This window comes from Piliocolobus tephrosceles, chromosome 7 (assembly GCF_002776525.5).
Source record: "Piliocolobus tephrosceles isolate RC106 chromosome 7, ASM277652v3, whole genome shotgun sequence".
Lineage (NCBI taxonomy): Eukaryota > Metazoa > Chordata > Mammalia > Primates > Cercopithecidae > Piliocolobus > Piliocolobus tephrosceles.
In genome coordinates this window covers 28280422-28294645 of record NC_045440.1, presented here as the reverse complement: position 1 = coordinate 28294645, position 14224 = coordinate 28280422, and the positions used below count along the sequence as shown (strand labels likewise).

The 14224-nt window shown below is 43.4% G+C and overlaps 1 protein-coding gene across 2 annotated transcripts in view; it reads right to left on the bottom strand.

The window, feature by feature from the left end:
* The window catches only part of LEPROTL1 (leptin receptor overlapping transcript like 1), a 45061-nt gene extending 37604 nt beyond the window's left edge, over positions 1-7457 (bottom strand). The window contains exons 1-2 of one of the 2 annotated variants that reach the window (XM_023214625.3): positions 7172-7457; positions 528-603 (exon numbers count right to left, since the gene is read on the bottom strand). In XM_023214625.3, the coding sequence (XP_023070393.1) occupies positions 528-603; positions 7172-7187 (92 nt within the window). In that variant the 5' untranslated portion in view covers positions 7188-7457. The remainder of the gene's footprint in view (positions 1-527; positions 604-7171) is intronic. The other variant, XM_023214626.3, reaches the window with a different exon arrangement.
* Positions 7458-14224: the final 6767 nt, after the last annotated feature.

The window sequence follows — 14224 nt, the reverse complement described above, 5'->3', positions numbered from 1 at the left end:
AGATGGGGTTTCACCATGTTAGCCAGGCTGGTCTCGAATTCCTGACCTCAGGCAATCCTCCCACCTTGGTCTCCCAAAGTGCTGGGATTACAGGCGTGGGCGAGCCACCGCACCTGGCCGGAAAGTAATTGCTTACATCTCTTTTTTTTTTAGTCAATGGTGCTTTGACTGCTTATGGCATTTTTTTTGCAAAAAGATATTTTAAATTTTCTTGTAATTAGTATTATCAATAGATGTTAAAAACTGAGCAGGAGGGCTGACGTACTGTGTAGCTATCTTGCCATTGCAGACTCAGCAGTAGTGAAAGAGCAGGTAACAGCCAAAAGTCTTATTTGCATTTTGGTGTCCTAAAATCTTTAGAAACAAATTTTAAGTGATGATTTTTACAAAGGTATGTGTTTGGTAAGTGAACATTTCTCTGCTTTACTTTTATAGTAGTAAAAAAAAAAACATAAAAACTTTTTTTAAGCTTTAAAAGTAGAAAAATGTTACCCTTAAATATTCAGAAAGACAAACATTTTACATACTTGTATATTGGAAGGGCACATCCAAGCATCAAAAACATCAGTCCGATCGCTCCTCCAAAGGACAAACTAATCAAAGCTACGAAGCAAATAAAAAGTGCAATAGGAATATAAATTAGTTAAATAAATATTATTTTATTAATATCAGCAGTCTGAATATTATCTGTAACCTCAGAAGCAAAAATCCCTCAAACGTATTAATAGCAAGTTGCCATCGAAAGTGTAAGTTATTTAGTCTTAGAATAAGTCTTCTGTGGTATCTTCAGGGCAAAATAAAGTGACACTGACTTTTCTTGTTTTGTTTTGTTTTTGAGATGGAGTTTCACTCTTGTTGCCCACGCTGGAGTCCAATGGCTCGATCTCAGCTCACTGCAACCTCTGCCTCTCAGGTTCAAGTGATTCTCCTGCCTCAGCCTCCTGAGTAAGGTGGGACTACAGGCATGCACTACCACGCCCTACTAATTTTCTATTTTTAGTAGAGACAGGGTTTCTCCATGTTGGTCAGGCTTGTCTCGAAATCCCGACCTCAGGTGATCCACCTGCCTTGGCCTCCCAAAGTGCTGGGATTACAGGCATGAGCCGCCGCACCCAGCCAGTGACACTGATTTTTAAAGCTCGAACCTACTGCTAGTACCCCACCACATTCCCCAATTGCTGGTTCCCTTTCTAAAGAGTCACAGTCCACAGGCTCAATGCTCTTCTGGGCATTAGAATTATATTTACTTCACAGATCACTACAGTTTTGAAAAAGCAGTATATGGAGAAACTCCACATTCTCAAGGTTACTGGACTTTAAAAGCCTCATACTATAGGAAAACCTCTTCTAATCAGCTCCTGTTTCTTGCATATATACTCTCAATGTGCATAAAACTGACCAGAAAAAATGCCTGAGGATATCTGTAGTTAATGATTTTAATCAATTAATTTTGTTGCAGATCTTTAAATCGTTTGCAAAAGTAGAGCTGGGTTTCCTTCCCTAATCTACATTAGAAAATCTGTAGGATAATGGGTTATAATCCCTCTGAGGTATCACTATTTTAAGGTGTTATTATAAGCAATAGATGCATTCTACAGGTGAAATATAGTTTCTAAAGCTACACACACACACAGTAGTACATTTTAAGGTGCTCTCACATGTTAGTGAATAGAAACAACTTTCTTGAATAGGCATAATCAATGACCTAGACTAAAGCAAAGAAATAAATGATAGCCGAGCACAGTGGCTCATGCCTGTAATCCCAGCACTTTGGGAGGCCGAGGTGGGCAGATCACGAGGTCAGGGGTTTGAGACCTACCTGGCCAATATGGTGAAACGCTGTCTCTACTAAAAATACAAACAATTAGCTGGATGTGGTGGCACATGCCTGTAGTCCCAGCTACTCGGGAGGCTGAGGCAGGAGAATTGCTTGAACCCGGGAGGGGGAGGAAGGTTGCAGTGAGCCTAGACTGTGCCTTTGCACTCCAGCCTGTGCAACAGAGCAAGACTCCATCTCAAAGAGTAAATAAATAAATACTGATAAATTTATGTTGAGTTCTATATAACCTGTATTTCTACAGTTACAGTGGCTAAGAAAATAACTAGTTTTGTTGTTGTTAGGCCATTTTATTAAAATTCAGAAGTTAAAATTCGAAAGATTTGAAGAAGGTCTAAAAGTTACCAGGACAAAGGCTAACAAAGAGAAACCAAAATGAACAGGAAACAGGTTAAACTTTGCCAAGTACTACTGATATACTCTGCAGAACTAAAATGGTTGTAATCAAGGACGCCCAATGACATAGTGGCTTGGCAGATTTAGTTTTTGTTTAGATCGCTGATGCAGGTCATGTCAACCCTGAACACAGTCACTTAGTCCTGAACACCATTCTATTTCCAGCTACAGGAAAAGAATTGCATTTTTATTTTACAGCAAACGAGGCACTTCAAGTTTACAGGGGAATGCAATATAAACTGTAAGGAAAATTACAGAATTTACCATTTGTTTTCTTCAGTTCCAAACTGGTTCTCAAGACCGGGCCCTGCCTGCCTCTCTTGTGATGTGTCACACCAGACTACTACAGTGTCCCTGAACCCTCACTTTAGTTACACTGGCCCTCTTTCCTTTCCTGGAAATCAGCAGTCTCACTCACTCACGTGGCCTGTGCATACTGTGTCCCTTCTGCCTCGGACATTTTTTTCATTCACTGAAGAAATATTCACTAAGCACTAAATATGTGACAAGCACTGGGGATACAACAGTGAATGACGCATGGCCCTTTCCCACTCCTCTCCACTTTCTTCCAACTTAACTCCTGCTTTTCCTTCAGATCTCAGCCTCTCGGGTAGCTGGGACTCCAGGCACAGGCCACCATGCCCAGCTAATTTTTTTTTTTTTTTTTTTTAAGTAGAGATAGGGTTTCACCATGTTGGTCAGGATGGTCTCAATCTATTGACCTCGTGATCTGCCCGCCTAGGCCTCCCAAAGTGCTGGGATTATAGGCATGAGCCACCGCACCTGGCCCCAGTGAAGTTTTTCCAAACCTTCTGACTAGACCAATTCCCTGTTATATTCATTTATTCATTCCTCTAACAAACATCTATGGAGCACCTAATGTGTGTCAGATACTGTTCTTGCTACTGGAGACAGAGCAATGACAACAATCAAAGCTTTTGCTCTCACGGAGCTTATGTTCTAGTGGGAGAAGAAAATGATTTTTAACAAGCAAGTAAATCAATGTCAAGTGATGACAAATGTCAGGGAGAGTAAGGGATATTAGTGCTAGTCTAGACACAGTGGCCAGGGAAGGCATCTCTGATGAGGCATCACCTGAGCAGAGATCTGTGTGAAGGGAGGGAGGAAATCACATGGATATTTGGGATGAGTATTCCAGGCAGAGACCCGTGTATGCTGAGGCCCTCTGTTCACTGAATGCCTCTCCTTTGCTCAGTTATCAGCTGTGATTTCCTACTGGTTTGTATTTTGTCCTTCCTTCTCAACTGTCCATTTCATGAGAAGGGGGAGCAAGTTTTTCTGTTGTGATGGTCATGCCCTGGCTCTTAACATTCAACAAATATTCGTGGAATGAATGTAGCAGAGTGGAAGCAGCATGGAACTGACAGTAAGGAGGGTCTGAGGCCCTAACAGCTACTAACTAGTTGTCCAAGTAATTTATGAGTCTCAGTTCTTCCTCTTTAAAACGACAGTTGGACTAGATCTTAAAAGCAGATAATTTTCTGAACACTAAAGGTACTGTTAAGACAGCTAAGTCCATTACTATAAATACTACCTAGTAACACCTCAATCATTCAGAAGCCATTTATATGCAACTTAGAATCCTGGAGAAAACAAAGGCCACTAAAAAAAGACAAAATAGTTGTTAGAAAGCCCATACGCTAAAGCCAACATTCTCTATAAAAAGACCCTTAAGTTTTTATTTATATTAATTCATTTTCATGACACAGTTGTTAGGTGGGAATTCAGAGTACAACACATTTTTATTTTAAAGAATCATCTATGCTCACTTATATATTTTTCAATAGGTAAATCATACACCCAGAACAAAAATTAAGTAAAAAGGAACTTTCCCTTCCCTAATCACTATTACCTGTATACCTTGTGACACAAAATTTTCTAAGTTTGATTATCTTGCTTCCCACATTGAAACAAATGGGAACTAGGAGAAAGAACTGCATACAAGTAAGAATTGTCCTCTGACAGGAGGCAGGAAGCAAAAAATATATATATATTTAAACCAGGAAGAAAAATCTCAAAAAGCTTGTTTATGGTAATCTCTGCAAGAGGCAAGCCACCTTAGGACCATGATGGCCTCTGAAGGTGACTGTCCTGTGACAGAACATTCATGTTCTTATCAAAAAAGAAAGTCTAAATTGACTATACTCTTGCAAAGTTAATGAAAAATGATTCCTTAAAAAAAAAAAAAACAAGGTCTAAAATGAGATAAGGCTCAAGTATCAAAAAACAATTTTAAAAACATAAACCAATATTGTCTTATTATAAGTGTTATGAATAGGAATATTGGAATAACATTAATATATTTATTTATGCCTGAGATTCCAATTCCTTTTAAACGCTGTTGTATAATGAAAAAGTAAGGTCCTTGGAATTGTTTGGGGGAATTAGGATACCTTGAGATAATACTTCCATTCCATTAAATACTAAATATAATATATACTATATATAATTATATATAATTTATTATATATTATATAATATAATATGTATAATACAATATAATATATGTATATAACATATAACATACATTATATATAAATATATAATATACATAATGTATTATATATACATGATATATAACATACATAATATATAATACATAATATATTCTAATATATAATTATATAATACATTAAATATGTATTATAATATATAATATATAATTTTATTTCATATATAATTTATTATATATATATTTTTTTGAGAAGGAGTCTCACTCTGTTGCCCATGCTGGAGTGCAACAGCGTGATCTTGGCTCACTGCAACCTCCACCTCCCAGATTCAAGCAATTCCCTGCCTCAGCCTTCTGAGTAGCTGGGATTACAGGTGCCTGCCACCATGCCCGGCTAACTTTTTTGTATCTTTAGTAGAGACGGGGTTTCACCATCTTGGACAGGCTGGTCTTGAACTCCTGACCTCGTGATCCACCCCGTGGAGACGGGGTTTCTCCATGTTGGTCAGGATGGCCTCAAACTCCCAACCTCAAGTAATCCGCCCGCCTCGGCCTCCCAAAGTGCTAGGATTACAGGCGTGAGCCACTGCGCCGGGATTAAATACTAAATTTTTAAAAAATATTCATAACACAGTTTGATGTGACATCTCATCTCCCAGTCATACCGAATAAGGTAGCCAATTAGAAGTTAAATAAATTGCTATCAGTATTCTCAAAACTTGTAGTTTCTTCAATCTTATGAAATTGGCAACTAGGCAAATTTATATTTACATTTCATCATTTGTATACAAACTGTTTCTTAAATGACACATCAACAAGGCAAGAATTCATATAGTAATTGTGTGATGCAACATTTGGAAGGCAAAGCTTAGATAAGTCTGGTTTCTACTCCCAAAGCCTCTAGGCTAGGGATGGAGCAGCCCAATTAGCTAGAAAAACTCTCTAGAGACAAGATGCTGACTCTGTGATTACAAAGAAATTAGAGTAGAAGGAGGGACCACTTCTCTAACCTGGGAGTTACCAGAAAATCCAATATATCAAAAAGTAATAGACAAAAGGCTCAAGAAATGCCTAATGGTGTCTAATTATAGCAACACTCCTTCCTAATATAAAGATGATATTAGGCCAAGAGAAAGAAACATACTGACTCACAACAACCAGAAAATCCTGCTGAAATCAAAAGTGCAATTCACCTGAGGCACCTTCGTCAGTTTAATGCAGTATTTCCCTAGGTCTGGAGAAGTAAATTACAGAGAGATTTTCTTAAGAGACTCCCGCATTAATGACACTGAAGAAACGGGGAAGAACAGGGAAACAGGCAACATCCTAAAAACCACAGCAATTCACAATAACTGCCTTTCACATAAGGGTTTAAAAGAGTCTATTATAGTTCAAAAGGAGATTACAAAAAGTATCCCAGTTGCTTAAATGACAAGGTTTTATATGGGAAATGAAATGTTTCCAGACATTGAAAATAAACAAGAAACAGTAAGACCGACCCTGAGAAAAAAAACTCGATTAAGTTTTCCTTAGAGAAGAAAAAAATACAAAGAAAACCACTGCTCCCAAAGTAGTTCCTGCTTCCTGCCTGACTGCCCTTCTACAAAGCGGCAGGTCAAGAAATCAATGTAATTAGTTAAGCAGTAGTTGAAAACTTTGCTTCTCATCACACTGACAACAAAACTACCTAACAGTTGGAACAAATGCAACATTCCTTTTTTTAAAAGAAAATACATGAATAAGCCAGTAGTTTTTCATTAAGTTGTAACACTTTTCTCTTCTAAAAAAAAAAAAAAAAAAGAAATACTTTGCAATTTGAAAAAGCCTCAGGGTGCAACTGCAGAGAGGGAAGTGAGCCAAGAGCACTTTGGGGTCGCTACGGGATCCACTCTAGGGTCCAGACACCGCAGATGAAAATGCACCGGTTTCGGGAGCCTGTAAAGCTTCCGGCGCGGGCGGCCGGGGTGGACGTGGGGCTCGAGGCTTCGGGGAGACCCGTGCAGTGCCCGTAGCCCGCATTTGTGCCTTTCGGTGGAAAACGACTGGTTTTCCATAGCTGGCATCTCCAGCAGCCTCAGCCTCCTCAATCCCACGCTCTGCCTGCCTCTCTCTTGGATACAAACTCCTGCAAAACGTGTGTGGCCGCCCAAGTCGCGACGGGACTCCTCACTGACCGCCAACCACTTCATATTTTGTCCGGGGTACGATAGGTGGGAGAGAGGCTGCCGAAATCAGCAGGAAGTGAGGGCTGTCGGGGGAAGCCGGAGTCGCAACCGTCCCTTGCCTGACGGCGCCGCGCCCACCTCCGGGCCAAGGGCAGGGCCGGGGCGGGGGTCGCTTCCCCGAAGCAGGGACCCCCACGCGCGCGCCCGGGCCCAGAGGGGAAGTGCGGGGGCCTCGTGGGACCCCCGGCTCATCTTCCCCGGCGGGCCCCAGCCCTCCCGCGTCCCGCACCCCAGGCCCACCTTTGATGCCTGCCATGGCGGTGACGTCGCTCCTGGCTCCACGACCCGAGGCGGCGGCGGCGGCGGCGGCGGCGGCGGCCAGGAGACCCAAGACGCGCTACGGCGGCCAGACAACACCCGGAAGTGCGCGACGCAGCACTTCCGCCGGCGGCTTGGGCTTGCGCGGGGGCGCGGGGGCCGCGCCGGGCTGGGCTGTGTGGCCGACCCCTACCTCCCTTCTTGGCCGGTCTGCAGATCGCCTCCGGCCGAGGCTTATCACCGCCGGCCGACGCTTGCCGCCGCCGCCCCGACTGGGGGAATGAGCCGGCGCCAGGTCTTGAATTCCCGTCAGGGCCGGTCTGGGGGCTCCCTGCTGAAGCCCCTGTCCCTGATCCCGCAACCTCCCGCGTGCTTTGGGAAGGGATCGCGGGTGACGGCCGTCCTTTGGATGCACGTGTGATGGCTTTTGGCTTAATTTCACATTCTTTGTTTTGTTTTTTGACACAGGGTCGCTGTCGCCCAGGCTGGAATGTGATCACGGCTACTGCAGCCTCTGTCTCCAGGGCTCAAGTGATTTTCTTACGTCAGCCTCGCAGTAGCTGGGACCACAGACATGAGCCACCATGCCTGGCGTTTGTTTTGTTTTGTTTTGTTTTTTGTAGAGGGGGGGCAGGGTGTGAGACTCTCACCTTGTGCCCAAACTGGTCTCCTGAGCTCAAGGATCTGCCCTCCTCAGCCTCCCAAAGCGCGGGGATTACAGTGTGATACCCTACCTTGTTTTAACCTGATTGACTCTCTCTTAGCTGAGAGAGCCGGACAGACTCCATTTTGGTTTCTTCGCTTGCAGACCCTTGTCCCCCTCCGTTAAGGACATAACTGGTGCAAGCTGACTCCAAGCACATCCAGGAATGCGCTTATTGATAAGATACTGAGGCAAGCTGTACCAGCAGCTCCTGGGAACGTGCTCAGTTGATGGTACCCAAAGCCCCTGCGTTTATCACTTTGTGATAATTTAAGACCCATGCACCTGGAACTGTTTATTTTCCTGTAACTGTTTCTGTAACCATTTATCTTTTAACTCTTTGCCTGTTCTGCTTCTGTAAATATTGCTTCAGCTAGACTCCTCCTCCCCGATTTAGACCAAGGTATAAAAGGAAATCTAGTCCCTTCCTCAGGGCCAAGAGAATTTCGAGCTCTAGCCGTCTCTAGCGTCTCTCGGTCGCCAGCAATAAAGGACACCTGAATTAGTCTCAAAGTGTGGTGTTTCACTCGGTTACAACAGGTTTCGCCATGTTGGCCAGGCTGGTCTCAAACTCCTGGCCTCAAGTGAACTGCCCACCTGGGTCTCACAAAGTGCTGAAATTACAGACGTGAGCCACTGCTCCTGGCCCTCAAAAAATGTGTAAACAATTTTTTCTACTTATAAATATTTACATTTCCCAGACCAGGGAGAGGAGGCAACTCTTACGCCCCAGTAAACAGCATTTTTTTGCCCCAGTAAACAGCATTTATTGGAGTCTGTGAAAACGTTACTGAAGTAGACCTTATCTTTCATTAGTTTTCCCCTATATATTTACCTTGTTACAATCTACTGCCCCACATCTCTACTAAAAATACAAAAATTAGCCGGGTGTGGTGGCGTGTGCCTGCAATCCCAGCTACTCGGGAAGCTGAGGTGAGAGAACTGCTTGAATGTGGCAGGCAGAGGTTGCAGTGAGCTGAGATTGTGCCACTGTACTCCAGCCTGGGCGACAAGTAGAAGTCCAAACCCTTTCCTTTGTTTACTTTTCCATAATGCATCACCCTTTGTTAAAATGATCCAAGGTCCCAGGCCTAATTACTTTTTGAGTGTTCACTTCTTTTCTGTGAAGACTCCTTGTGCATGCAAAATAAACCTTTTTTTTTTTTCCTGGTAATCTGTACTTTGTTAGTTTAATTCACAGTTCTCAGCTTCTGAACCTAAGAGGGTAAAGGAAGTTTTTATCCTTTCCTACACTAGGAAAGATGGGTAAATAGTCCTATGAAAACTTTTTTTTTTTTTTTTTTTTTGAGACAGAGTCTCACTCTGTCGCCGGGGCTGGAGTGCAGTGGCCAGATCTCAGCTCACTGCAAGCTCCGCCTCCCGGGTTCGCGCCATTCTCCTGCCTCAGCCTCCCAGTAGCTGGGACTACAGGCGCCCGCCACCTCGCCCGGCTAGGTTTTTTTTGTATTTTTTAGTAGAGACGGGGTTTCACCGTGTTAGCCAGGATGTCTCGATTTCCTGACCTCGTGATCCACCCGTCTCGGCCTCCCAAAGTGCTGGGATTACAGGCTTGAGCCACCGCGCCCAGCCCTATGAAAACTTTTGATTACGATCTGCCAGGGAAAATTTCCCCCAAGGAGAGACAACACAGGGATGAATAAATGTGTTAATAGGGAAGGGAAAAGCCATCACAGGTGGCGGGGTGTGTTGTGTTTGTGTGTGTGTGCGTACATGTGTGTGCGTGTTTGTGTGTGTGCATGTGTTTGTGTACGTATGTGCGTGTTTGTGTGCGTGTTTGCGTGTGCATGGGTGTTTGTGTATGTGCGTGTTTGTGTTGTGTGTGTCCTTGTGTTTGTGTGTGCGTGCGTGTGTTTTTGTGCATGTTTGTGTATGCGTGTTTGTGTGTGTGCGTTTGTGTCTGCGTGTATGTGCGTGTGTGTATTTGTGTGTGCCTGCATGTTTGTGTGTGTGCATGTTTGTGTGTGCACGTGTTTACGTGTGTGTACATGTTTGTGTGTGTGCTTGGTGTGTGTGCGTGTTTGTGTGTGTTATGTGTGTTTTTGTGTGTTTGTGTGTGTGTTTGCGCGTGCGCATGCATGTGTGTGTGGTGGGGAGTTAGGAGCTTTGGCAGCAAATGGAGCAAGGAGCTTGCTTGGTCCCTTGGAGAGAAGAAAGGTGGCCAATGGGGTTGGTCAAGGTTGGGGTGGGGCAGCATGCTTATATAGTAGGGCCCTACACAAGGAGTTTTGGCTTTTCTCTCTGAGCAATAAAAATCTTTTGAAGGTTTTAAAAGGAAGTAGGTGGGGGTGAGTTACATACGATTTGAATTTTTAATTTTTTTTCAGTCATCAGACTAAGATAAAGTGGTGTATAAGACTTTGTTGAGTGAATGTTTAGAAGAGATATTTCCAATATGCTTTTAAATGAGAGCAACTGGGAAGTTTGAGGCATTACCCACTCCACTTCTCTCTACTATTTCTAGAGTTGAATTACAACTTAAACAATAACAACAACAACAAACAGGTCACTTCTTGAGTCTTAATGCACCAAATGAGTCTATGGGTGTTTTGTAGGAGAGTAGATTATTTTCTGTTCAAGTTAGTGCAGAAAGATCTACCATCTCTTTCCTGTATCATGAAAAAAATTTTCATTCAAGGATGTGGTAACAAAACCACAAGGCACACTTGAACATATGCCATGGAAATGCACCCTGTTTACATGGAATCTGTGAGCCACCAGCTCCTTTCCCTAAACTACTGAAGCAGGCATATGCGTCCTTCTCCCCAGCCATCTTGAATGGATAGGGAGAATTCCTGGAGAAGTGAATAATTCCGTCTCACATGTCACCCACCACAACACCTTTTCTTGTTTTGTTCTTTGAACCCACGATATCTGAGACAGGTTTTAGTCAGTTTAGAAAGTTTATTTTGCCAGGGTTAAAGACGCACCCTTGACACGCCTCAGGAGGTTTCAATGACCTGTGTCCAAAATGGTTGGGGCACAGCTTGGTGTTATACATTTTGGGGAGACATGAGACAGCAATAACTGTATATAAGGTATACATTGGTTCGGTCTGCGAAGGGGGACAACTCAAAGTGGGGAGGGGGCATCCAGGTCATAGGCAGATAAGAGACAAATGGTTGCTTTATTTTTTATTTTTTATTTTTTTGAGACCGAGTCTTGCTCTGTTATCCAGGCTGCAGGCTGGAGTACAGTGGTGTGATCTCGGCTCACTGCAACCTTCAACTCCTGGGCTCAACTGATTCTCCTGCCTCAGTCTCCCGAATAGCTGAGATTACAGGTGTCCACCACCACGTCCTGCTAATATTTTTTTTTGAGGCCAGAGTGCTGTGGCACCCTCTGTCTTCTGGGTTCAAGTGATTCTCCTGCCTCAGCCTCCCAAGTAGCTGGGATTGCAGGCATGTGCCACCGCACCCGGCTAATTTTTGTATTTTTAGTAGAGATGGGTTTAACCATGTTGGCCAGGCTGGTCTTGTACTCCTGAGCTTGAGTGATCCACCTGCCTCGGCCTCCCAAAGTGCTGGGATTATAGGCATGAGCCACCGTGCCCAGCCTCTTCTGAGTTTCTGATTAGCCTTTCACTGAATAGACAATTTACAGGTATAGTCACTTATGCTTTAGTCTGGTTTAGTGAAAAGACAGGGCAAAGGAAGCAATCAGATAAGCATTTGTCTCACAGTGAGCAAAGGGTGACTTTGAGTTCTCTCTGTCCTTTGTCCACAAGGAATATCCTTGAGGGCAAATTGTGAGGTAGGTATATAGCTTTATTTTTTCATTTATTTTTATTATTTTTAAATTTTATTATTTTATTATTTTGTTCTAAATTTCCTCCTTTTTTTTTTTTTCTTTTTGAGACAAGGTGTTATCCTGTTGCCCAGGCTGCAGTGCAGTGGTGCAATCACAGTCACGGCAGCCTCCTGTCATGGCAGCCACCACCTCCAGGGCTCAAGTTATCCTCCTACCTCAGCCTCCCGAGTAGCTGGTACCACAGATATGCACCACCACTCCCTGCTAATTTTTTCGTTTTTGTAGAGGCGGGGTTTTGCCATGTTGTCCAGGCTAGTCTTGAACTCTGGGGCTAAAGAGATCCTCCCACTTTGGCCTCCCAAAGGGCTGGGATTACAGGTGTGAGCCACTATGCCCTGCCTGATTTCCTCTTTTCAGTACAAATGTGTTGGCATTACAGATGTCCTTGACAACATTCACGGGCAACTGGGATTATTCAGCAGGTTACAGGAATCTATATTCTTCTCTTCCATGGTCACAGAATCCTAAGAGATTGTGCTCTTTATCTTTCCCATGAGATTCACAGTGTTTCCAGCACAAAAACACTCATTACTCTAATGACTATTTTTGGTTTACTGTTGTAGGGACCGGTCACTTGAGACCTTAAAAACAGTGTTTCTAAATGTTGTATTTCAAGGACCACCTAAAGCAGAGTACTTTAGGATGCTTTCCAAATTCTTGACTGCTACTCCAGACCTTCTGAATTTAGAACTCTTGTGGGTAAAGCCCAGAATCTAAAAATTTAACAAGCACCTCAAACGATTCCTATGCAAACTAAAGCAAAGCTTGAAAATCATTGTCTGAAAAAAGGTAGAATGTCAGTTTTCTTCACCAGTTTTCCAAGAGAACCCTAAATGCTAGTTAATGTCATATCCTTTAAATGTTCTCTATTGTTATGTAATAGCTAATTAGTGTTACCTTTCAGTTTTAATACTTCTTATACAGATGGTTTCCCATTCTCCAAAGTTAAATGGTAAAGATGAGAATGTGGATGAGAGGAAGGGAATTCTTACTTTTTGAGCAGGTGCTATGTGCCTGGTGCTTTAGCATTCATCTCATTTAATCCTCTTCACAATTTTGTAAACTGGGAACTACTAATACTTACAGGTTGATTCAGAGAAAACTCAGAGAAAAAAAATTTTTTTTTGAGTCAGGGTCTCAGTCTGTCACCCAGGCTGGAGTGCAGTGGTGTGATTTTGGCTCACTGCAACCTCTGACTCCCAGGCTCAATCTATCCTCCTGCCTCAGCCTCCCAAGTAGCGGGGACCACAGGTATGCACCACCATGCCTGGCTAAATTTTTTTTTTTTTTTTTTAGAGACAAGGTCTTCTTACTTTGCTCAGGCTGGTCTCGAACTCTTAAGCTAAAGCGATACACCCACCTCGGGCCTCCAAAAGTGCTGGGATTACAGGTGTTAGCCACCACACCCAGCCCCTCCTGTATACTTTTAAATAATCTCCAAATTATTTATAATACCCAAAGCAATGTAAATACTATGTAAATAGTTGTTACACTGTATTGTTTACAGACACCAGAAAGTCAGTCACCAGAAAGACCATGTGATTAGAGTGTTAGAGGGTTGGAACTTTCAGCTCACCCATCAACCGACAGGAGAGGTGGGAGGAGGGCGGCTGGAGATTAAGCTCTATACAAACTCTAGACAACAAGATTTCATGAGCTTCTAGGTTGCTGAATACAGGGAGGTGCTGGGAGGGTGGGGTGCCCAGCGAGGGCATGGAAGCCCCATGGCTGTAATTCTTATCTTTGCCCTATCCATCTCTTCATCTGGCTGTTCGCCTGTATCCTTTATAAATCCTTTATAATAACAGTGGTAAACATAAAGTATTTTCCTGGACTGAAGCCTGAAGTGGGGGCAGTCTTGAGGATAGTGGGCCCTTAACTTGAATTGAGTTATAGGACATCATGTTGATGTCCTTTAGAGTTGGTTGGTGTGTGGGAAAATACTCCCCCAGCTTCCCTTCCGGTCACAGAACTGCTCTGTGTTGTGTGACAGTAAAAATGAGAAAACAGTTTGTTTTTTCCTTTTACAGCCTCATCATTTAGCTCTCAGCTCAAATGGTAATTTCTCAGAGAATCTTTCTGGGCTATCCTACTTATTATAGCACTACCTGTCATATTGCTCTGTTTTCTTCTTCAAGGTACTTATTATTATTTGAGATGGAGTCTTGCTCTGTTGCTCAGGCTGGAGTGCAGTGATGCAATCATGGCTCGCTGCAGCCTCAACCTCCAGGCCTCAAGTGATCCTTCTACCTCAGCCTCTTGAGCGTCTGGGACTACAGGCACATGCCACCACATCTGGCTATTTTTTTTTTTTTTGAGACGGAGTCTCACTCTGTCGCCCACGCTGGAGTGCAGTGGCACGATCTTGGCTCACTGCAAGCTCTGCCTCTTGGGTTCACACCATTCTCTTGCCTCAGCCTCCCAAGTAGCTGGGACTACAGGTGCTCGCCACCACACCCGGCTAATTTTCTGTATTTTTAGTAGAGAAGGGGTTTCACCGTGTT